The 23,888-nt window shown below is 34.2% G+C and overlaps 2 protein-coding genes across 2 annotated transcripts; both read right to left on the reverse strand.

Moving 5' to 3' along the window:
- Positions 1–9,634: 9,634 nt before the first annotated feature.
- LOC123668457 lies at positions 9,635–13,927 on the reverse strand. Its single transcript, XM_045602190.1, has 3 exons — positions 11,931–13,927; positions 11,179–11,807; positions 9,635–9,759 (listed from the first exon to the last, which is right to left on the reverse strand). The coding sequence occupies exons 1-3, from the start codon at positions 13,925–13,927 to the stop codon at positions 9,635–9,637; spliced, it is 2,751 nt and encodes a 916-aa protein (XP_045458146.1).
- Positions 13,928–13,936: 9 nt separating this feature from the next.
- On the reverse strand, positions 13,937–16,924 carry LOC123668458. The gene is made up of 3 exons (XM_045602191.1): positions 16,772–16,924; positions 14,839–16,033; positions 13,937–14,616 (listed from the first exon to the last, which is right to left on the reverse strand). Exons 1-3 carry the CDS (start codon positions 16,922–16,924, stop codon positions 13,937–13,939), a joined length of 2,028 nt encoding a protein of 675 aa, XP_045458147.1.
- Between the last annotated feature and the right edge of the window lie 6,964 nt (positions 16,925–23,888).

Raw genomic sequence — 23,888 nt, forward strand, 5'->3', positions numbered from 1 at the left:
AAGTATAAACGGGCATCGCTTGGTAAAACGTTCAATATCAAAATGTAATAAAATAATAATTAAAAATAAACAAAAAACCCGCCTGCGTGAAGAATAACTAATAGAAAATCAACTGAAAAAGCTGGAACAAGATAAAAATTCAATATGCACACAAAGTCAGCGAAATAAATAGAAACAATATCAAACATTTTGTGCTGTACATTTAATTTTGTTTTTTGTGGTCTGTGGGTGAGCTACACGCGTCGAGCCTACAACGCACTACGTGTTCAGTATAATAATGCCTTCAGAGTGCTGTTGCGGCTACCGCGGTTTTGCAGCGCCTCAGGAATGTTCGCGGATGCACGGGTTGATGGATTTCACGCGATTATGCGTAAAAAAGCATCGTCTCTGCTGCGGCGCATGAGGGCCAGCAACAACAGCATCCTGAGGACAATCACGGCTCGCCCTGATTGTTCTATTCAAAAATACTGGATAGAAACAATGACGGGCCAACTAAAATGATTATTTTATTTTATTATCATCTTACTAACAATAACTAACATAGATTATAAGTAAATATTGTTACTAACACACTAATACACTATGGATGTACACGTCTGAAATAAACGCTTATTATTATTATTATTATTTAAAATATATTAATACGGTAGTCCTTCGAAACTTTATGCAACGTCGTACATAACATGCTGTCGGAGACATGCACAAAGAGAGAATGATTTGACTTATCCTTCAATTTCATGCCTCCGACTGCATATTATCTACGACGTTGCATAAAGTTTCGATGGACTACCGTATTAATATATTTTAAATGTACAGCACAAAATGTTTGATATTGTTTCTATTTATTTCGCTGACTTTGTGTGCATATTGAATTTTTATCTTGTTCCAGCTTTTTCAATTGATTTTCTATTAGTTATTCTTCAAGCAGGCGGGTTTTTTGTTTATTTTTAATTATTATTATTAGTAATCGGTTCAATTCATTAAAACAGTTTACATCATGTGGTTGTTTAAGTAACTTTTTAGGGTCAAGAGAACTGATAGCAAGCCCGGAGAAAGATCTCACTCTGCTCAAAGCAACGTAAGCCTGACCTTTAGCAAATAGGTGACTGCTTAAGTCAACAACTATCAGTTTTAATATAATGAAATTATTATTAAAATTATTTGTTTGTATTTGGTATTATGTATTTGTTATTGATTTTATTAATGTAATTGTAAATTGGTGTGACGAGAAATAGAACTCTAGGTTGCGTTAGCTTTGGTTAACACACGTGTCAGAGAGATTTTGGTGTTTTTGTTTGTATTTTAAGTTTGTTTTGTAAATTTTATAGTGAAAATAGTTGGTAATTGGTTATACTAATTTATATAAACATTCATAAGCTTAATACATAACCCTTCCTTGGCAGTCGGGTAATAAAACGTCATGTCTGGAAACTAATTATTTTTTTCGTACTGTACGCTCTCTGCATCTGTCATGTATATTATAGATATTTAAGTAGAACTCTCACTTAGATTTATAAAATACTAGCTGACCTGGCGAACTTCGTATCACCTTATTTTTTTCTGAAATATAATAATAACATAATATATCAAAATAAAATATAGCCTATCTTTTAAGTTGGATCGAACTGCACATGGTGTGCGAATTTTATTATAATCGGTTAAGTGGTTTAGGAGTCCATTGAGGACAAACATTGTGACACGAGATTTATATATATTAAGATTACTAAGTGTAATAAAGTATTTTGTAAGTCAAGTTTTCTTTATATGTTTTCAAGATTTTATTTTTAAGATATATTTTTTGCAACTTGTTCAGTGCAATCTTTAAGGAGTGAATTACGATATGCAATAAATTTTTAATTTTTAATTTATCATTAATTATTAACATAATTCATGAATTTCTAGTAGGTTGGTTTGATTTTGTTATAAATTAATTTAATTATAATTGTATTATAGTTGGTATGATTAATTTTTAATGTTGTACATATCTGAATTTTATTATCTTTTAATTATTTATTATTTAATTGATGATTGTATGAAATGTTTCTATTGGTACATGTTTACCTAATTATTCAATTTACTACTGTTGAATTATTTATATTTCTGTGTGTATCGATTATTTCTGATTAATGTGTGCTTTTTAGCTTATTAATGAATTGTTTACTATTGGAAACTTTATTGGTTTATGTATTAGTTTTATATGATTTTTTTCTTTGTATTATTGTACTGTATGTTTCCTAAATAATAAAAAAATAAAAAAAAATAAAAAAAAAATATTATATTTTTGGCATTTTAATTTTGTATACGAAAATATATGTGATTTAATGATTAATGATTTTAATATTTCAACCGCTAATTGGTCTGTTGATCATACAGGCGCTACTAAACTATCTCATTTGCAACAAGGTTCACATGTTCAGGTAAACTCGCTATCGACTTTTTTGCACATAAATAATCTTAACCAATTTAACATAGTTCCTAATTCTAATAATCGATATCTGGATTTGGTAATAAGTAATGCTAACAGTGTTTTAGTGAAACAGTGTGAGTTTCCACTAGTTAAAGAAGATTCACATCACCCGGCTCTGGATATTGATTTTACTTATTTAAGGTCTAACTATCTTACGGGTGTTCCGAGGGTTGTTAAGCTTTTTAACAAAGCTGACTACAGTATTATTAATAAAAAGTTGTCCGAGGTTAATTGGCTGGAATGTTTGAATTGCTTGGATATGGAAAGCGCTGTTGAAGTTTTTTATAATATTATCAATAAAGTTATTGATACGTTTGTTCCTACTAAGGTTGTACTTGAGCATAGAAAATATCCTATCTGGTATTCTTCTTCTCTCGTCAAGGTTATAAAGGAAAAGTTAAAATTTCATAAAAAATGGAAAATTTACGGTAACTATAGGGACTATTGTACGTTTAGGATGCTGCGTAAAAGACAAAAAACGGTTGAAAACGATTGCTATAAGAAATACATAGATCATGCTGAGAATACCATTGCTAAAAATTCTAAATATTTTTGGACATTTGTAAAATCTAAACGCCAAAATACTGAATTGCCTGATATGTTTTGTCTGGATAATTTTTTTACAAGTGATGGACAAGAGATTACTAATCTCTTTAACAGCTATTTTTATTCATCCTTTGAGTCGAATTCCGGTATTTCTTCGTCTAATAGTAACGACTACGATATTCATACTTGCAACAACAGTTTGAACCTGTTTTCTGTTGATATTTCTTTGTCGATGGTGGACAAATATTTAAAATCTTTAAGTCTAAATAAAGGCAGTGGCCCTGATGGGATAGCTGCTATATTTTTGAAGAGCTGTTCTGAGAGCTTAAGGTTACCCATATATTGTCTTTTTTCTAAATCTTTGCGAACATCTGTAATGCCTTCTCAATGGAAAAGATCTTATGTCATACCAATCCTTAAAAGCGGTGATAAACATAACATAAAAAATTACCGCCCTATTTCAAAGTTAAGCTGCATTCCGAAGATGTTTGAGAAGATTATATACGACATTATACTACCTATAATAAGACCTACGATCATTACCCAGCAGCATGGATTTATTAATAGAAAATCAACGGAGACAAATCTTTTGGAATACATTGATTTTATTTCATGTGCAATGGACAGGGGTTTTCAGGTTGACGCCGTGTACACAGATTTTTCTAAGGCTTTCGATAAAATATCTCATTCGATTCTTCTTGATAAATTGAAATACCTCGGTGTGCACGGTGACCTTCTGCGTTGATTGAGTCGTACCTTACTAACCGTAGTCAAGCAGTTACTATAAAAGGTTTTACTTCATCTTTTATTCCAGTGCCATCCGGGGTACCTCAGGGATCCCATCTTGGGCCTTTATTATTCAACATATATATAAATGACATTACTTCAGCTTTTAAGTGCTCCAATTTCTTATTATACGCAGATGACAATAAAATTTTCAAAATTATTAAAGACAACAATGACTGTATAGACCTTCAGAATGACCTAGTTCGGTTTAGTAATTATCGTTCGATGAACTCTTTGTTTATAAATTTGAAAAAATGCAATGTAATAACTTTTAGTAGGAAGCGTTTTTGTATAAATTATTGTTATAAACTGAATGGCGAAGTGATATCGAGGGTTGATGTGGTAAGAGATCTTGGAGTTATTATTGACTCCAAATTACTCTTTGATGAGCACGTCGATTATATAGCTAGCAAAGCCTATCGTATGTTGGGATTTGTGCTAAGGATATCCAAGGAGTTCAAGCATGCTTCCACCTACACACTTTTGTATAATGCATTTGTTAGACCTATTCTAGAGTATGCTTCTACTGTTTGGAGTCCTCAGTACGGGTGTCATATTTATAAAATCGACCGTATACACGACAGGTACCTAAAGACTATAACAGCAATCTCTTCGGAAAATTTGAATGTTAAGATAAAACCTATGTCGGCCGTTGACCGGCGTGTTCAGCGGGATCAAGTTCTGTTGTATAATATTGTGAACCAAGTAATTGACTCGTCATATTTGGTTTCAAAATTAAATTTTAAGTGTCCACGTTTAAATTCTAGCCATAAAATTACATTTGACATCCCAGCTACAAGAACAAAATTTTATAAAAACGCGTTTATTAACAGAAGTTGTGCCCAGTACAATAATTTGTTTATAAATATTGACATTTTTCATCTCTCTCTCAATCCATTTAAATTGCATGTGATGAATGCGTTGATTTAATGTATCTTTGATGGATGATATGATATTCGTGATGTTCTTCTTAATTTGATTTTATTTTTTGATTTTAATTTAATTATGATTCTAATTGTAGCTTTGATCCTTAATTATTTGATTTGTGATTTTTTAAACTGTTTTTTTTTTTAATTTATTTGTTTCATAATGCCCGTAATGATTTTTGAATTTCTTTATTGACTACTTTTTTTTCTCTCAATGATTATTAATCAATTTATAGTAATGTTTTTAGTATTATTATTAAGTTTTTTGATATTGAACTCTTGATGTGAAGCATCTCTTCTGAACTTTGTCATATGTTCTTTTTTAATATCGGAAACTATTTTTGGTTAAGTGATACTATTGTGTTATGTATTCCTGTATATTTATGTAATACCGTTTGTTTCCAAAATAAAGTAAAATAAATAAATAAATAAAATAAAATAAAATCCAACATTGACTTAATATTCTTATTTCAATACATCTTGACGTATAACTATTAAATAAAATCAAAAACAAAAATAACTTTAATCAATTAGGCTTCAAAAGCAACTTCGAACCGTCATTTTACAAATTAATTCCTAAGTGATTATTATTTTTTACCGACTTCCAAAAAAGGAGGAGGTTCTCAATTCGACTGTATTTTTTTATGTATGTTACATCAGAACTTTTGACCGGGTGGACCGATTTCGACAATTTTTTTTTAATCGAAAGGTAGTGTGTGTCAATTGGTCCCATTTAAATTTATTTGAAATCTAACAACTACTTTTCAAGTTATATCTAATAATGCGTTTTTACTTGACGCTTTTTTCGTCGACCTACGTTGTATTATACCGCATAACTTTCTACTGGATGTACCGATTTTGATAATTCTTTTTTTGTTGGAAAGGGGATATTCCTAGTTTGGTACCATGATAAGAAAACCAGGATCTGATGATGGGATCCCAGAGAAATCAAGAGAAACTCTCGAAAATTCGAAATAACTTTTTACTAGGTGTACCGATTTTAATAAATTTTAATTTTATCGAAAGCTGATGTTTATCATGTGGTCACATATAAATTTTATCGAGATCTGATAACTACTTTTTGAGTAATCTTTGATAACGCGTAGTTACTTGACTATTTTTTCGTCGATCTACGTTGTACTCTTCGATGTAATTGAAGTCGGTTTTTTTTCGTTTGCGAGCAAACACAATTATTAAAAGTGAAGCTACCACCGATTCAAAATATAGATTCTGCAGAAAAGAATCGGCAAGAAAGTCCGCAGTGCTATCTTTTGAAAATAATATATAAACGGTTTTCTAGTACAAAATTAGTAATATCTTGCATGAAATGCCGATTCCTTTGGGTATTCCCATTTCCCAGCTGTTTACAGGTGTACCTTAATCGGGTTTTTCTGCACCAAACTGCATGTCATGCATTGTTTCACCATATTTTCTATATGGGTCAAACACAAAAACGTTAAGAAAAGTGTTCAGGCTACATAAACTATAGATAGTAATTATTTTATCGTGCAGGAATTTTTTTAAATTCAAGGTAAAACTTTGGGCGATTTGATTTATAAAGTTTTTCAGATCTGATGACTAAAATATTAATTTAAGGATCTCTTTAGAGCGAAAATGTCCCCTTCTGTGGACTGTTCGGATAAGACGTCCTTCAGTTTGACAGTGATTTAAAAATATTTAAGGATCGATTAGTATCCTATTTGAATGAAACAAACGTTTGGAAACTAAGCAATAATTTAAATATGTGTTCCTTAAAAAATCATCGTTCCTAAATTACGAATAAAAACATATAAACATGTTGTTCTGATATTTATAGTCTTCTTCTGTAGACACGTAAAATAGACAATGTTTGAAAAATTTGGAACCCATCCGATATTTATTTTTTTATCGCATTGGCATTACTGTCTTCTCCAGTAGTCATTTCTTCGTAATTCTGATAAACGGTTTTGGTGTCGATGAAGAATATTTATTTAAGGAGTTACACAGGAGTTTGGTCATGTTTGGTGAGTCTTTCCTGTACTGCGTGTATGCTAGTAAGTAGACTCTTTAAAAATAAACTAAACCTAAGCTTATATGCATATTAAGTAACTGATTGCAAAATCTAAATTTTTTTTATTCTAACTGCAATATGTAACACGCCATCTTTAATATATTTACAATTGTCTTTCCTGTAGGCATATTTCCTGTAGATGCCGGTGTCTACAGGAAATACTATTGTCTACAGGAAGCAAGTAAAATATCTTTTCCCGCGTAAGAAAACTGTTTTCATGTAAATAATTCTATAGTACTAAAAAGGTGGATCAATACCAACACAGATCCAGTGGTATTTAAAAATACTACAAAGCAGTGTCGCACCATTAAAGAAAGAGTGTCAACTACAAAGAAGGCACTGTTTCAAAAATTAAATTGTAATTTACCCACTTTAAAGAAGCATGTGGCAAACAGGATTCATTAAAGGAAAATCATACAACATCTTAAACAAAATTTGTCATCCCAAATTCCCTTACTAATTCTGTGTTATCTGATCCTCATTTGGCCAATTTTTCACCTGTTTTTTCTAAAGCAGGACCTTCTAATCATCACAATAGTCCTGCTGGAGATCACTCTATTCAGTATTCTGGTAGCCCAGAAGGTACTACTGAGTCAATAACACTCGGTTACTTTGAAAGATTAACACCTGATAACTTAATTCAAAACTTAAATTCACCAAGCCAAAGACTCCTAAATAGAGTACGTCACTTCGTTTCAGAGACTTCCGATTCTTCCGTAGAAATAAAACCAAAGAAACGACGCCAGCCTATCATATCAGACGATTCTGACGATAAAAATATATATTTTTTCTTTAATTTTTACATGAAAAATGTCCTTTGTGTGGACATGTGATGATTATTCATTATTTTCTAATATATACCAATTTTATAATATTATTTGCTTTACTATGGGCAATGACTTTATTTTGAACACATGTTACATTGTCGCATGACAACATTATTATTATGTAACGTTTGGCTTAATAATTCTGTAGAAAACTAGATTTTGACTGTGTAATTTCGATAGGAAAGGTGTCCCTTCTGTGGTTAATTTTTGATTATTTTTTAATACCTAAAATATACGTATTATCAAATGTTAACTATTTAGTGATGGTAGCGAATATTGTTTTGAGCACATTTAATTAGACTTTTCAAATGAATCGAAATAATGTAAGTGCTTAAATAAGGTTTATGTTATCAACTGTAGACAAGTCTTTTCTGTGGACAGATAAAAATAAAAACTGTGATTCTTAGCGAAAGTATGTAAGACTGATCTGTATCCATATTATTTAAGAATGATCAAAGAGTACAATGTAAATAAGGGCTAATTTTCAAAATGAAATTCGATGTTTTAATTTTAGGAAATTATGGATCACGCAATTTGTGTTTGACCCATATCCTTGTCAATTTTCTTCCACCACACGTAACTTCTGGCCTGATCTGATTTCGGTATGTAAAGATACATCTTTACATACCGAAGCGAACGAAGACGCAACAAAGTAATTTACATGGTCTAGGTCATGGCATAGGTCTATGTCCAGTAGTGGACTGCGAAAGGCTGATGTGGTTGATTGATTGATTGTTCATGCAGAAGATTTTAGAAAATTGAAAAACTTTTTTTACCAGCTTAATAAACTTTATTTCTTAAAACATGATGTATTGCGTCCAAAAACTTGTTTTTAAATCTATACTAATATTATAAAGAGGTAAAGTTTATAACTTTGTTTGTATGTACGGGGTAATCTTCGCAAATACTGATCCGATCATAAAAATTCTTTCACTAACAGAAAGCTACACTATTCAGGAGTGATATAGGCTATATTTTATTGTAATCGAACAGAAAATTCAGTAAATAAGAAAAAGATTAAAATATAATATCAAAATGGTAAATAAACTAGCGCCATCAATCGCTATTAGAAAACAATTTATTAGTCTTTCGACGGCATTAATTTAGTCTTATTTTAGTCTATCGACGACGTTTTCTCGATTTTTCATAGATGGCGGTGGAGCAACATATAATTTATTTAAGTGCTATAAAATTTGTTCTTTAAAGTATGTTATTTGCTTAATATAATAATAATTAACGCCCAACGAAGTGGGCACGGGTCGGCTAGTTATACTATATTGTGAAAATTAATTTTAGATCAATATATAATATTAGAAGTAAGTAATAAAGAATCATCAACCTATAATAAGCAATTATTCATCGACTATTAAATTACAAGCTTATTTCAAAACACTACACAAAGCTTACGACAATTTCCACAAATAGTAGTAGTAGTAGTAGTAGTAATAGTAGACGTCTGCCGCACCAGAATCATCACAAGTGACCCTACCCCTGACCCTCCCCAGTAGCTCTGGCTACTAGACTTGCCAGGGGTATCTACTTGAGAGGACTATTATTTATCTGTGATCTTCTGTAAGGTCGAGGTACTATCCCAGTATTGCTGCTCCCGATTTTGAGCAGGATATTTCCTGCTGTGCCATACCTCAATGCAAAATCTTTACTTTACAGACATTCAGAACCGGCTCGTCCTAAAGAGCGCTGGTGCAGTACCCAAACGAAAGTTATATAGATATTCTTAAATCTATATTTATTTGTATTACATTCTAACATATACACACATCTTAATATAGATTACATTATTATTTCTATTCTACTATGCCCATAAAATAGTCTATTTATAATACGCACATTTGGCATTAACTTGTAAGTGTAACGAGTGGAGCGCCAGTGATTGCGTTTCTAATAAAACGAAGTTTAGTACGACTCTCATCACTGTAATCGACGAGTGCAAAAGAGACAGGCCGGCGTGTGAAATAAAAGATTTCCTCTGAAAAATTTGCCTAATCTGGAGCTCCGCTCACGCGCAAATTTGCTATGCCGCAGGTTCGGGCGTGCAAGGCGTGCTACGCGCCGTGTCCGCGCCGCATTTTGTTTTTCGTATCTGATGTTCGGAGCTGGCTGCAGTGGTGGTGAACCTGTATGGACGGAATGGATTTTCTATACAAATAAAATGAATGTTTAGCTCTAGTTTTTTGCTTATTTTTTGATCCCATCACAATATGTCACGAGCCGCCTCTGTAGACATTGCTGTCTGTTCTTATGGTAGCTAAGCGATATAGCGACTGTCCCTACGTATAATATCGAAATTGAAATAAGGCACTTTACATTTTTTACGCTGAACGATTTGTTAAGTATTGATATTGAGTATAAGCTCATGAAAAATGTGACTTTATGTGTATTTTATAGCATTTTCTTCTTTTTTTTTCTTTGAAAATATACATAAAAAGTAGTTTTTTCATGCAATAAAAAAATAGAAAAATTTCAGCTTCGATACTGTACAAAGGGACAGTCGATATTACCTGTATTTTAGCCAAGGCAACGGCCTCTAAAAAAGGAGGCAAAGAAGCATATAGTAAGTGTAGATCAAAACAGATACGCTAAATTTTCAAACTTGTTACCGTAGTTAATTAATTTGAATACACATAAAAAATCTTCCTTTTGTTATATCTCATCGCGATTAGAAAAGACCCTTCCTCTAACAACTTACACTAATATTTTTTTAGCAAACTCATACCATATTAAGAATTGCTTAGTAAAAATCGAAGGCGGAAAGAATAATTTTTTTAGGGTTCCATACTCAAATTGTATAACACCCGGTGTTGACAGATCAAAACGAGGGATGCAACAAGGGTTGTAAATAAAAAAAACCTTGTGCACCAACGGTATAATTTAAGGGTATACAAATTTTACATTCCATCAAATTTAATAAGACTTGTTACATATGGCATAATGTAAGCGCGATGTAAAAGACAGACATCGCCATCTATTAATAAATCTTAGAACTAACATTAACTTCAAGCTATAACAATGTAAGCGCGACTAAAAATACCAATAACGCCATCTATTAAAACCTCAGAACTTAAGTTGTAGTTCGTACATTTACCGCCCGCCAAGGACAAACTGCATTTTGTCCTTAAAATAAAAAAGTAAAGTACTAACACTATGACATAAAATAGTTAATTTACGATAATTTATAATAAACAACTTTCAGAAGTAAAACCATAAAGAAAATAGTAGTTTAGTAGTAAATTTTATAAAGTGTAAATATGTAAATAAAGAAAAATATATATGTCATTACATTTCAGTCAGTTATGGGTAAAATACATAATTTATTAACGGGACGCTTAATCTGTGAATGTTTGCATCGAACTGTGACCACCCTCGAGATTCCGTCCTGACCTGGATGTTCTTTGACTATTTGACCATAGAGCCAACGACATGGGGGGAGACCGTCTTCCTTAATTAAAACAATATCCCCGATTTTAGGCTGTGTTGTTTGGGTTGACCATCGGTACCTATGAAAAAACTGGTTCAAATATTCCCTAGACCATTTGCGCCAAAATTCTTGACTCATACGTTGAGTATACTGCCATCGCCTAAGAGAGCTTATATTGGATGTCTCATAATTATGATCTGGAGCATTAATTAGAGGTTCACCTACTAAAAAATGTCCCGGTGTTAAGATATCCACATTTCCCTGGTCTGTATCTAATCTCGATAGGGGTCTTGAGTTAAGGCATGCTTCTATCTGTGCCAAAACCGTTGACATTTCCTCATAAGTTAAAGTAGAGGTGCTGATAACGCGTTTCAGATGCATTTTAGCTGATTTGATTGCAGCTTCCCATAAACCACCAAAATTGGGAGCATGTGGCGGTATAAAATGCCAAGTTGTATTATTATTTGCCAACATCTCTGCGATCTCGGGCAGCATACCTGCCTTTTCATGAAAAAATAATTTCTTGATCTCCGCTGAAGCCCCAACAAAATTTGTCCCGTTGTCGCTCCAAACGTCTTCACAGCGCCCTCTTCTGGCCACGAATCGCTTAAATGCCTGAAGAAATCCTTGTGCTGTAAGATCACTTACTGCCTCAAGGTGCACAGCCTTTGTACACATGCAAACAAACAAACAAATGTACCCTTTGTACGACTTATGTCCACGACCTCTTGCTGTGCGCATTTGTATAGGACCTGCGAAATCAACTCCACTACGTAAAAATGGACGTGCAGGGGTAACTCTTACAGAGGGCAACTGGCCCATTAATTGGTTTTGAGTGTGTCCGATGTTCTTAACACAAACCACACATTTTCATACATAAGCCTTTACTAACCTTTTGACTCCTAATATAAAATATTTGTTTAGAATGTAGTTTATGGTCAGTTGCGGACCTCCATGTAAAGTTTGTGTATGTGCATCAGCAATAATCGATTGACTCAATTTTGATTTATTAGCCATCACTATAGGATGTTTCCTATACTGTTCCAAATCCGAACTATCTAATCTTCCTCCAACTCTCAATATTTTCATTTCATCTAACATAGGATTTAAAAATTTTAACATACTGTTCTTTCTAATATTTTCGCCTCTTTTTATGCTTTTTATCTCTTCGCCGAAATATTTCCTTTGATCCTTACGAATACATACTTCTAGTGCATTTTTTAACTCTTCAGTTTTCAAATAACCTCTGTATCTTTCTATTTTAGGTTTTTTCATTTGTAAGAACCGCCTACAGTACGCTACCACTCTAATCATTCTTTTTAAAGACGAGAATCTGTCCCAAATTTCTTCCTCTTCCTTTATAAAATGAACATTGATAGCTTCTAAATTTGTCTTTATTCCTACTGGTTTTTCATATTTAATGTTTTTATCTAATAGAAAGCTTGGACCATTCAACCACAGATCCTTACCGATTAATTCTGAAGGGGTTATTCCCCGTGATGCGCAATCCGCAGGGTTGTTATCAGTGCTGACATGTGACCATTGACTCGGGTTCAGGGAAGTTAATATTTCTGAAACCCTATTGGCTACAAATACCTTCCATCGATTAGGCAAGCTGTTCAACCACGCCAACACGATAGTAGAGTCGGTCCATGCATGCAGCTTACTAACTTCTATCTTCATGACTTTGGCCACATCTAACATCAACCGTGTCAATTCAACAGCACCACAAAGCTCTAACCTCGGAATCGAAACTTGTTTTATGGGCGCTACTTTAGATTTCGCTGCAACTAAAGCCACATGCACATTACCATCAGAATCAACCCTTCTTATATAGACAACTGCTGCGTATGCCATTTTAGAGGCATCACAAAACCCATGTAATTCTGTTTGGACATCACCTAAACTAGTTCTTAGCCATCTCGGTATCCGAAAATCATGCAGTTTACAAAGTTCTTCTCGAAACTGACACCACTCTTTAAGTAGTTCTTCAGGTGCTTCATCATCCCAGGCAATACCTGCAACCCAGAGCCTCTGTATCATAATTTTTGCAACTATGATACACGGTGCTATCCAACCAAGTGGATCGAACAAACGTGATATATCAGCGACAATTTTCCTTTTAGTAATAGGTGACTGTTGTTCTAAAAGATTTACTTTGTATCTAAAATTATCAGTACTTCTTTCCCATGTTAGCCCAAGAATCTTTATGACTTCATCCATTTTAATATTCTTCTCTTCTTTCGTTTCTTGCCTTAGTTCATCATTATCTTTCTCGCCCTTTCTTATAATTTCCATCAGTTCTTCATTGTTACTTGCCCACTTCTGCAATTCAAATCCACCTTCTTTTAGCAATCCTTTCATCTGCTTATAAATTTCTATTCCTTCAGTTACTGTTTCACATCCACACATCAAATCGTCCATATAGAAATTTGAACGAACCTTTTCAGCAGCCAACGAATACTTATGACCTTCGTCTATTGCTATTTGCTGGAGAGTCCGTACAGCCAAAAATGGAGCCGATGCTGTGCCAAATGTGACTCGAAGAAGCTTATAGTCTTTGACTTCTTGGCTTTCAGCATCAATCCATAATAACCTTTGGAAGTCGGTATCTTCCTCATGAACCTTAATTTGACGATACATTTTAATAATGTCTGCAGTCAAACAAATTCTAGACAACCTCCATTGTATAACTAAATGTCGCAAATCTGGTTGTATTGAAGGTCCAACAAGAAGTTCATCGTTTAGTGCCACTCCATTAGTGCCTGCTTGAGAAGCATTGAAAACAATTCTCAGTTTTGTCGTTTTCTTATCTTCACGAATAACCGGATGATGAGCTAAATAGAGTGAACTTTCCCTTTTACTGTCCGTTTTTTCAATTTCAATCATATGGTTCATCTATAAATACTCATCCATCACTGCTTTATAATTAGCTTGTAGCTGTTTATCCTTTTCAAATCTTCTCATTAACCCTTTCAGTCTTTTCTCTGCTATTGATCTAGATTCTCCCTTTATACACATAGGATTATCTGTTTTAAAAGGTAATTTTACTACGTATCTTCCAGTTTCATCCCTACTTGTAGTTTCAATGAAATATTTTTCACATTTTTTCTCCTCCTCTGTATAGCTTTCTTCTTTCGTTAGGCCTATTCCATTTTCTATTTCCCAAAACCTCTTTAAAATTTCATCTCCCTCTTGCAGTTGACAATGTAATGCCACTACACCTGTATAAATGTCTGATGACTGCAAAGCCCCTGACAAAATCCAACCTAAGCTCGTAGATTGAGCTACTATTGAACCGCTGGGCTCTTTGCGTATACCTTCTTGGATAATCTGACTATAAAATTCTGCACCTAATAACACATCTATTCTATTAGGCCGATTGTATTCAGGATCCGCCAATTCGATTCCTTCAAATTCTGGAAACTCCAATTTATCTACTTTCCTCCCCGGAAGAAAAGATGTAATGGATTTCAGAACATAAGCTTGCACTGTGAATACTGAATTGGAATCAAACCTAGATTTAATATTCAAAGTAACTACTGCTTTGGACATTATCTCCCTATCTCCCCCTACTCCTGTAATATGACCTCGAATAGGTGTCCGTCTTAATTTTAAATCATTGACTGTAGCTTCAGTCACAAAATTACCCTGAGAGCCCTGATCCTATAAAACTCTCAATACATGATTTTGTCCATTTTTCGACACAGCATTGACTAGCGCCGTTGCTAACAATACTTGTTTCTTTTTCCCTGCCGAAAAATTACAAGCCACAAAAGCCGAAGAATTTTCAGCCTTACCTGTCTCCTTATTAAGCCCTGATCCCTGAAATGAACCTTGCGCTACCTCAGATTCAACCTGCACAACACTAGATTTCCCGATATCAACACCTTTTGGATGAAGAAGTGAATGATGACGCCGATGACATAAGTTACATTTACTCGATGTACACGTTTTCACCCCATGATTTGCTCCTAAACAATTGTAGCACAAATTATTAATTTTTACGAAATCGCGACGTTGGTCAACAGTTCGATTTACAAATTTTTTACAAGAACTCAATTTGTGATTATCAGAACAAAATACACATTGATACTTGGTTACATGAAGACTCTTAAATTGAACAACATTACTATTTTTATTAGTATTTGACTGGTACTTATTTGATACAACTTTAGTATCCAAAAATTCAAGTGCCCTATATCTATTAGTTAAAAACTCCTTAAACTGATCTAAGGTCGGCAGATCTTCAGATTGAGTGTTACTAGTAATATTAAATTCCCACTGTTTTCTAGATTCTGGATCAAGCTTTAAGCAAATAATGTGTATAATAATAATATCCCAACTACTAACGTTTATTCCAAGATTTTGTAAACCACTTAAGCAATCATTTGTTGTATCAATTAATTCCTTTAAATTACTTGATGACTCTACAGTTAAATTTCTCTGACTCAACAATCTTTTAAGTATAAAATGTGACAGATATCTTTTGTTATCATACCTTGATTTTAATTGTTCCCAACACCTATCATAATTAGCCTCAGATATTGGAATTTGTCGAAGTAACTGTTCTGCTTCACCAATTAAGGAACTTTTCAAATAATGCATTTTTTGTACTTTGTCTAATCTAGAATTATTATGAATCAATGATAAGAATAAGTCCCTAAATGTGATCCACTCCGTATATTTTCCCGAAAAGTTAGGAATAACAATCTTTGGCAATTTAAATGATTCTGTATTTAACCTTTCAGATTTATTAACATTATAAGTTTGATCCAAATTACTAGGCACTGAATTAAGTTTTTGTTTAATTTCAGTTTTATACTCAATAAACAATTCTTCTGTTTGTTCATAAAAATCTTTTTTATAATAATCTTGCTCTCTTAATTTAGACCCATAAGTTTTTACTAAAGATTTGTGAGTTTTAGAAAAATCGGACCATAACATCTCCAAAGACTCTAATCTAGTTTGACAGTACGCTTGTGTCAGACGCTCCTTTGGCGATTTTTTAAAATTATTCCTGGCTTTTACCATTTTTTCGTAATAATCAAGCTGTAAATTTATTTCAGACTCCATAATGAACTTTAAACTATACAACAATAAAAAAATACACACGGATTGAGCAACTCCTCCTTTCTTGGAAGTCGGTTAAAACTAAACAAAATTCAAACTAATTACTTTGACTAAAAGATAAATTGATTAATTCAGTAAAGAAAAAGTATATGTGTTATTACAAAAAATAGCAAAGTAAAGATAGGACAAACTACAATATAATTAATGTAATTACACTTTTACATTAAGTAAACAACAAAAGATTTTTAAAATTTGCTAAATTTTTCTAAGTTATATTTAATGAAAATTTTTCTAAGTGTTTAAAACTTAGCAACTCTGACAAAAATTGGGCATAGGTTCCCCGTACCGTACAATTTACCTTAAAATCTAACTAAGTTAAAACTAATTATTACTAAATTATTCTAAGTCCGAAATATCTTCAAAATTTCTTAAGTCACTGCACTATTGTTAAACGTCTAAGTTAAGTTTCTTTAATATATAAGGTTCAAATTCCTTTAACTTTTATTAAAATTAAAAACTGTTCAAACACTCACTGTTTTGTTATCTCGCTCACTCACTTGTGACGTCAACCTTCTGCCTGGCATCAGACTGATCCTGGATCCTGACAGTTGCTCCTCACCAGCTCTGTCTTGAAGTCCAAAGCCGGATTCACCACCAAACTTGGACCCCTGCTACAGTAGCTTCCACTCCTGAAGCTGAGCTGCTCCTCTTCCAGGATGTTACCTTCACCCTAATCCTCCAAAATTGCGTCACCGCTAGCACGACTTTCCAGAACGGGGCTGAGGGTTCCCACGTATCCAGCTCGAAGACCATGTATAACACCCGGTGTTGACAGATCAAAACGAGGGATGCAACAAGGGTTGTAAATAAAAAAAACCTTGTGCACCAACGGTATAATTTAAGGGTATACAAATTTTACATTCCATCAAATTTAATAAGACTTGTTACATATGGCATAATGTAAGCGCGATGTAAAAGACAGACATCGCCATCTATTAATAAATCTTAGAACTAACATTAACTTCAAGCTATAACAATGTAAGCGCGACTAAAAATACCAATAACGCCATCTATTAAAACCTCAGAACTTAAGTTGTAGTTCGTACACAAATGGTAAAATGGGGCCTTCTCACCGGGCTGTATCTCATGAACCGTGATAATAAGACAGTTGATTGTTCACAGATGATGTATTTCTGTTGCCGCTATAACAACAAATACTAAAAAATATTCACCGGAAAAATAGAGGTGGAAGGAACATTTTATTCAGAATATGTCACGTTTTGCGGACGGACGTTTTTGCATCCGTATACCACATAGACAAAGCCCGTCTGTTCTTGGTGATTTGTTTCAAAGAGCTACAAGGGATTTACAATAGTTAATTATCTTGAGCGAAAGTTGAAGGCTAATTCTGATCTTAGTAACATTATATATGTAAAGAAATACAGTGGTATTTCCTTAAATTCTATGTTATCTATGCCCTTAAGTTTTTAAAACAGATAGAAATGTCAAATTAGACGCTTATGAAAATTATAATTTAACTATTTCAAAATCAAAAATAAAATAGTTTAGAAAAATAAAGAATAATATAATAATAACTGTGATGGAGGGAAGAGTAAACTTTTATTGTCGTTTCTTTATTTTCAGGTATGTTTTAAGGTAATTTTTGTTGTTAAGGGGCTACACTACCTCAGCTCGAATTCAGATTTCATCCGTACTAAAAACACAAGAGAATTGAGAGCGCTTGTTTGTTCATCGCGCGAATTATATGTATTTTCTCCCCACAAACATTACCAATAGTTATTTATTTAAAAACGCAACATATAGAATGTTCTTCATACTTATTTCAATAACCATGCTTAATTTCAAGTCCATAACTTCTATATTTACTGAGATATTAAGGTTTTAATACAAAAATAAAGGTAACTTTGCGATTTTTTTGTATCGAGAAAATTTTATGGAATCGTGTTATCGAAACATATGTAAGATAGTTTATGTCCTGAACTCCACCATACATAAATTTCAAACTTAAATATTCAGTAGTTTGGAAGATATGGACATCGTGCCGAGTGGAAAATAAGCAATTTGAGGGAGCATACACTCTTAATAACTTATATGAAAAATACACGAGGATTACGGGAACAAGGATTGGCGAAAAGATTGACTCATTAAATGACCGCTACTCCCATATTCTGTCTTCTCTGCTTCTCGAGACACATAATTGTGTTTGCTCGCAAACGATCGACATCGATAGATCGACGAAAAAATAGTCAAGTAACTACGCGTTATCAAGATTACTCAAAAATTAGTTATCAGATCTCGATAAAATTTATATGTAACCACGTGATAAACATCAGCTTTCGATTAAATTAAAAATTATCAAAATCGGTACACCCAGTAAAAAGTTATTGCGGATTTTCTAGAGTTTCCCTCGATTTCTCTGGGATCCCATCATCAGATCCTTATCATGGTACCAAACCAGGGATATCCCCTTTCCAACAAAAAAAGAATTATTAAAATCGGTACATCCAGTAAAAAGTTGTGTGGTATAATACAACGTAGGTCGACGATTAAAGCGTCAAGTAAAAACGCATTTTTAGCTATAACTCGAAAAGTAGTAGTTAGATCTCAAATAAATTTAAATGGGACCAAATGACACACACTACCTTTCAATCAAAAGAAAATTTGTCGAAATCGCTCCACCCAGTCAAAAGTTCTGAAGTAACATACATAAAACTCGGGGACTGCCGCGGTAAAGCTATTGCATAGCATTTTGTATCAACTTTGCAATTATAATTATTTTTTTTTTTTTATGCAATATTTCTTTTTCTTTGATATTAATTCAAGTTACACTTTTTGAACGTGGTGACCGATAAGAAAACAAATTTTTTCTTTTATTAAATAAATAAAAAGTTAATATTGTTTAAAATATTTTTATTATTTTACAATACATGTGGGTTTTATTATCTTACAGTAGCTGTTGGTTATTCAGGAATATTTATCATTGAAACAATAGGTTTATAATAACTGAAATAAGAAACATAAGTTTGCGACTTAATATCCTCTAAATACCTAGAAAATACCGCGTCAATGGTGGTCCCATATTTTGTTGTGGACTCTTGTGGATCATTATTCATTTTCAAATTCAATGTTTCTGATAGAAAAGTTGTCAACCGCTCTGATTTTTTATCAGCGAAGTTAATGTTGAAATCGCCAGCCAAGATAAGTGGAAATTTATTACCATTTGTACCAAGTATTTTCGACCCTTCTTCAGTGTACTCCAGTAAAGTGCGATGAATAAAATGCTCTACCTCGTCCAATTTTGGATTCGGAGAAATGTAAATTGCTACCATAACTATTTGTAGGCCATTTTTAAATTTGCATAAGTACGCACAAATATCTCCTACAAATCGCGAAGCACCTCAAAATACTCGTTACAGCGTATTTTGAGAGAGCGCGCAGTCACCCAAATCCTCTTGTAGCAGAGGCTTGTAAATACGTAGGTAGAGGTAACTTACAGACCGTACAAAGGCGTCCCATGCACGTCTTAACCGACCCTGACGATAGGGTCAAGGTGCTTAATGCCATATACACCACCACACACAAGACACACACACACCGCCCCCGCCGGCGAGGGCGAGGTCCCCGCGTTCTGACGGCTCGCACGCGCCTAGGCGCGTAGCTGACCGTCCGTAAGCCGTCTCAGCACTCCGCATAGCGCCTCCTCCACTCCGACGACGCTCTAAGCCGAGGTGCGATCTCGCTAGGAGACACCCTTAGGGCGGGCGTTTTTCCCCCCCGAGCCCTCCCAGAGGGCTCCCATTCTTCCTTCGCGGCCGGCTTGCCTAAGTGCCCGGCCCCTCTCACCGGTGACGCTGTAAAGGCCGCTAGGGCCAACAGCACTCTTCAATTCGAAAAAAAAAAAATCATGTATATCTGCACTTGGAAATATACATAATAGTTCTTAATATAATAGGACTTTCACTGACAGATAGCTGATATAATAAGGAGTAGCTTAGGCTACGTTTAGTTTAGTTTTTTTTTTTTATTTTATAACTGTGAACAGAACAATAACTTTTTTGTGAATTCCGCGCGGACGAAGTCGCGGGCACAGCTAGTAATATACTTAACCATAGAGAATCGTCGTATAACTATATAATTTGATATATTTTATTAACTTCTTCAATGTTTTCTTAAGTATAAGTATTGAAATGAAATGAATTTCAGCAAGTCATCTGTGGCCGACAACCCACACAAATAGAAAATAATCGCTTTTCTATTTTAAACTACTATCCTATACAACGTAGACTGAAATATCACATCATGAAAGTGTTTTAATCTCAGAAATTAAAATATATTTTGTTTCTTTTATTACAAATTTATTTGTACTTTTAGATCAGAACCGAATGAGGTTAAAGCGTCAACACACGGATTATTAGACATCCGAGCTCAGTAACATTGACCGAGATCATGTTTGACTCGAGCCTTAGAGGCGTGTTTCCAAAATTAGATATTTTTTTTTAGAATGAAGTGTTAACGGTCAGTTACATAAGCGGTGCTCATGAAAAAATCTGCGCTGTCACATCCGCAGCGCCTACACACTTGACTAATATGTTTTGATAAACAAAGCACAAAATCATACATCTTACATATTAATGCAGTCAAATTAGTCACGCTGACGTGTACAATTATTTGAGAGGCGTGCTAATTTTTATACTACTGTTAAGCGACCTTGCAAATGTTTCCCTGCACAAATAGCATTTATGGAAATTTAATAATTAATCAGTCGTAACGTCGTATAGATCTGCACCAATTTTCAGCTCGATGGAATAATGGCTAAGTTATTTTTTTTTTGTGTTTTATTTTGACTGAGTTATAAAACTATATGAAATCGATGAAAATTAAACGTATATCGCGGTTAAGTAATCGTTAGTCGTTGATAAACATCGACGTTGCTCGTACGGTGTTGTTAGCCTCCGAGCCGAGCGCTCGGGATGCGATAACCTGCAATATCTGCGGAAGCGTGCTGGAGTAAATCATTATGTTGTAAACTTAAACCAAAGTATTCTATGTAATAAACAAATGGTGATAATTATAAATAACTGAGTTTTTTAATTGCAATAATATTTAAATGTAAGTATGAAAATATAAATATATTTCTTCTTCGTTTATTGTGGTTTTATTTGATCTTGAAGGAATTCCCTTGCACAACTGCCACTGGTACGTATTTACCTAGGTTCATGTAATAATATAATAAAATGTTTACTTCGGACGAGAAGTCAATAACGCTTCAGCCTGTAATATCCCACTACTGGGCATAGGCCGCTTTCCCCATGTAGGAGAAGGATCAGAGCTTAATCCACCACGCTGCTCCAATGCGGGTTGGCGGATATATTCCCTACTATGAGTAACGATCGCTATCAGGTGTACATGATAACAACCGGGACCGACGGCTTAACGTGCTCTCCGAGGCACGGTGGGGGGACCCACAAAGACTGCACAAACACCCAGTCCATGGCAAACACCGCCCTAAGGCGTGTGATAGCGCACTCTCGCGCCGAGACCACGGTCAGGCGGTGTGGAGGCCGTGGCCGCCCTGGCCTTTGCAAACTCAGGTTGGCACTGCACGCGCCGGGGTAGCGCGAGGGGGTTGCGCCTTTGGGACGCGCTGCCGAAAGACGCGGTGTTTCGGGCGAGGGTTTACTCTCCGCCCTATCTATTTCTATTTATATCTATTTCTATCCGCCACGACATTCTGTGAGCTTTGAATGTATTCTATTGATTTACAAAACTAACTTATTAAATGTAATGTGTATGTATGTATATGTATATATATGTGTATGTGTATGTATGTATATTCACGTATTATATGTATATATTATGTATGTACACCTCCATGCCGTCTAATTCTTTAGTCATGTCCTTTTCATGCTAGAGGTTGTCTGGAAGAGATCGCTCTTTTAGCGATAAGACCGCCTTTTGTACATGTCTATATTTTCTTTTACGGTGTAAAATTTTTCTCTGATAGTGTACAATAAAGAGTATTTGTATTGTAAATATAAAAAAAATAATATATTAAATGTATATTACTCTAATATATCAAATATCGATTTGTGAGACGCTGCCGCTTTATTGTACGGGGACCACGCTGCGTTGCACCACATTACAAAATGACGCGAAAACTGAGCGATACGGAGAACAAAGATTATCGAACTATACCGCGATAATGAATGCCTGTGGGATAATAAATTTGGGCAAGGCGTCTCTCGTAAATTAACTCTGATTTTTAGCTGTTTTCGAGAATTCATTTATCCGCACTGACTTTACAATCGTGTGTGCACCATAAGACTACTGACGAAATACTGAGTGTTGACATGTGTAAGTAATGCAATTGATACATTACGCGTGATATTACCCGAACATGAAATATGGCATCACACATTACGCGACGAAATGAAGTATTACACATCACACTTGACATTACGCGCTCTGTTCGGTCGGAATGTCGGATTTCTTATCTATTTGCTCTGTCTAACTTCACTTACAGAGTGAGACACGGTGATGCGCGGCGCACTTTTGCAACCAGTCATACTCTCACTCTCTAGCTCTACATTATTTTCGTTAGTATGAGTGAGAGCGAGCTACTGAGCCACGGCGAGTTTCCGTCATTTTTTTAAGTGAAATATGAATCGTATTTAAGAATGCTAAGGCATATTATAGCACAACACTACGTAATACTTTTTAATAATGCGTTACGCATTTGACTGCCGCTAAAATTCGAGTTCAAATTTCTGCTTTTGCATTTATTATAATTTTTAACAAAAAAAAAAACCGACTTCAAAAAGGAAACTAAAAAGTGAAACAAAATTTACTTAGTACAAAGTAATTCGTATTTTGATTTAGTTAATCAGAAATGATTAAATAAATATTTTATAATTTTGAAGTCGGTGCCAAGTAAAACAATAACTACTCTAGTATCAACTCGTAAGTTGTATTCAGTTTTCTTTCCTAATTTGTTTCATTGACTATTAGGTTGAATACTGTTATTATTCTGTTATTGTTTTGACATATCTAATAATATTTTTTGTACTTGTTTGTTGTGTGTGTGTGTTGTTTGTATTTGTTATTGTAGCCAGGTTGTTGTAGTATTTACTTGGCACCAACTTCAAAATTATAAAATATTTATTTAATCATTTCTGATTAACTAAATCAAAATACGAATTACTTTGTACTAAGTAAATTTATTTTACACTTTTTAGTTTCCTTTTTGAAGTCGGTATTTTTTTGTTAAAAATTATTTTATTTTACAATTTTTAGTGATGGGTAGACCTAACAAGGATGCTTTTTCTCTTATGTTGGGGGTTCGGAAACATACACAATACACAAGCACAAACACCCAGATCATGACAAATATCCATATGGCCAATACAAATGTCTGTCGTGCGCGGGGATTGCACCCACTAACGCCAGCGCAACAGCCGGTGCTGTGACCGCTGCGCTAACGCGTCGACATACTATGAGTAAAGTTCGCTATCAGGTGTACGTAAAAACAACCGGGACTGACAGCGTAGCGTGTTCCCCGAGGCTAGGTTGGGAGAACCACAAGGATTAACAACTAGACCGAAAATAAATATTTGCATAAACATAAATATCCACTCCGAGCGGGAATAGAACCCGCGACCGTCGGTGTTTAGGCGCCGCCGACACGGCACATGCACCATTATATCAAAGCGGTCGTCAAACAGCAAAAGGTAACTGCTGTAAATTGTTGAGAAATTCC

The sequence above is a fragment of the Melitaea cinxia genome, chromosome Z, assembly GCF_905220565.1.
Source record: "Melitaea cinxia chromosome Z, ilMelCinx1.1, whole genome shotgun sequence".
Lineage (NCBI taxonomy): Eukaryota > Metazoa > Arthropoda > Insecta > Lepidoptera > Nymphalidae > Melitaea > Melitaea cinxia.

Excerpts from the sequence above, each read along its gene's own strand:
- LOC123668458 (XM_045602191.1), bottom strand. The coding sequence starts at position 16,924 with ATGGTCTTCGAGCTGGATACGTGGGAACCCTCAGCCCCGTTCTGGAAA. Across the intron at positions 16,034-16,771 it reads CTACTGTAGCAGGGGTCCAA|GAGCGTCTGACACAAGCGTA; the intron begins GTTTGGTGGTGA and ends AAATCGCCAAAG. Across the intron at positions 14,617-14,838 it reads AGGGCTTAATAAGGAGACAG|GAGTAGGGGGAGATAGGGAG; the intron begins GTAAGGCTGAAA and ends GTCATATTACAG.
- LOC123668457 (XM_045602190.1), bottom strand. The coding sequence starts at position 13,927 with ATGATTGAAATTGAAAAAACGGACAGTAAAAGGGAAAGTTCACTCTAT. Across the intron at positions 11,808-11,930 it reads TTTATATTAGGAGTCAAAAG|TGGAGTTGATTTCGCAGGTC; the intron begins GTTAGTAAAGGC and ends ATTTTTACGTAG. Across the intron at positions 9,760-11,178 it reads GCGATGGCAGTATACTCAAC|AAAATCCATTCCGTCCATAC; the intron begins GTATGAGTCAAG and ends TTATTTGTATAG.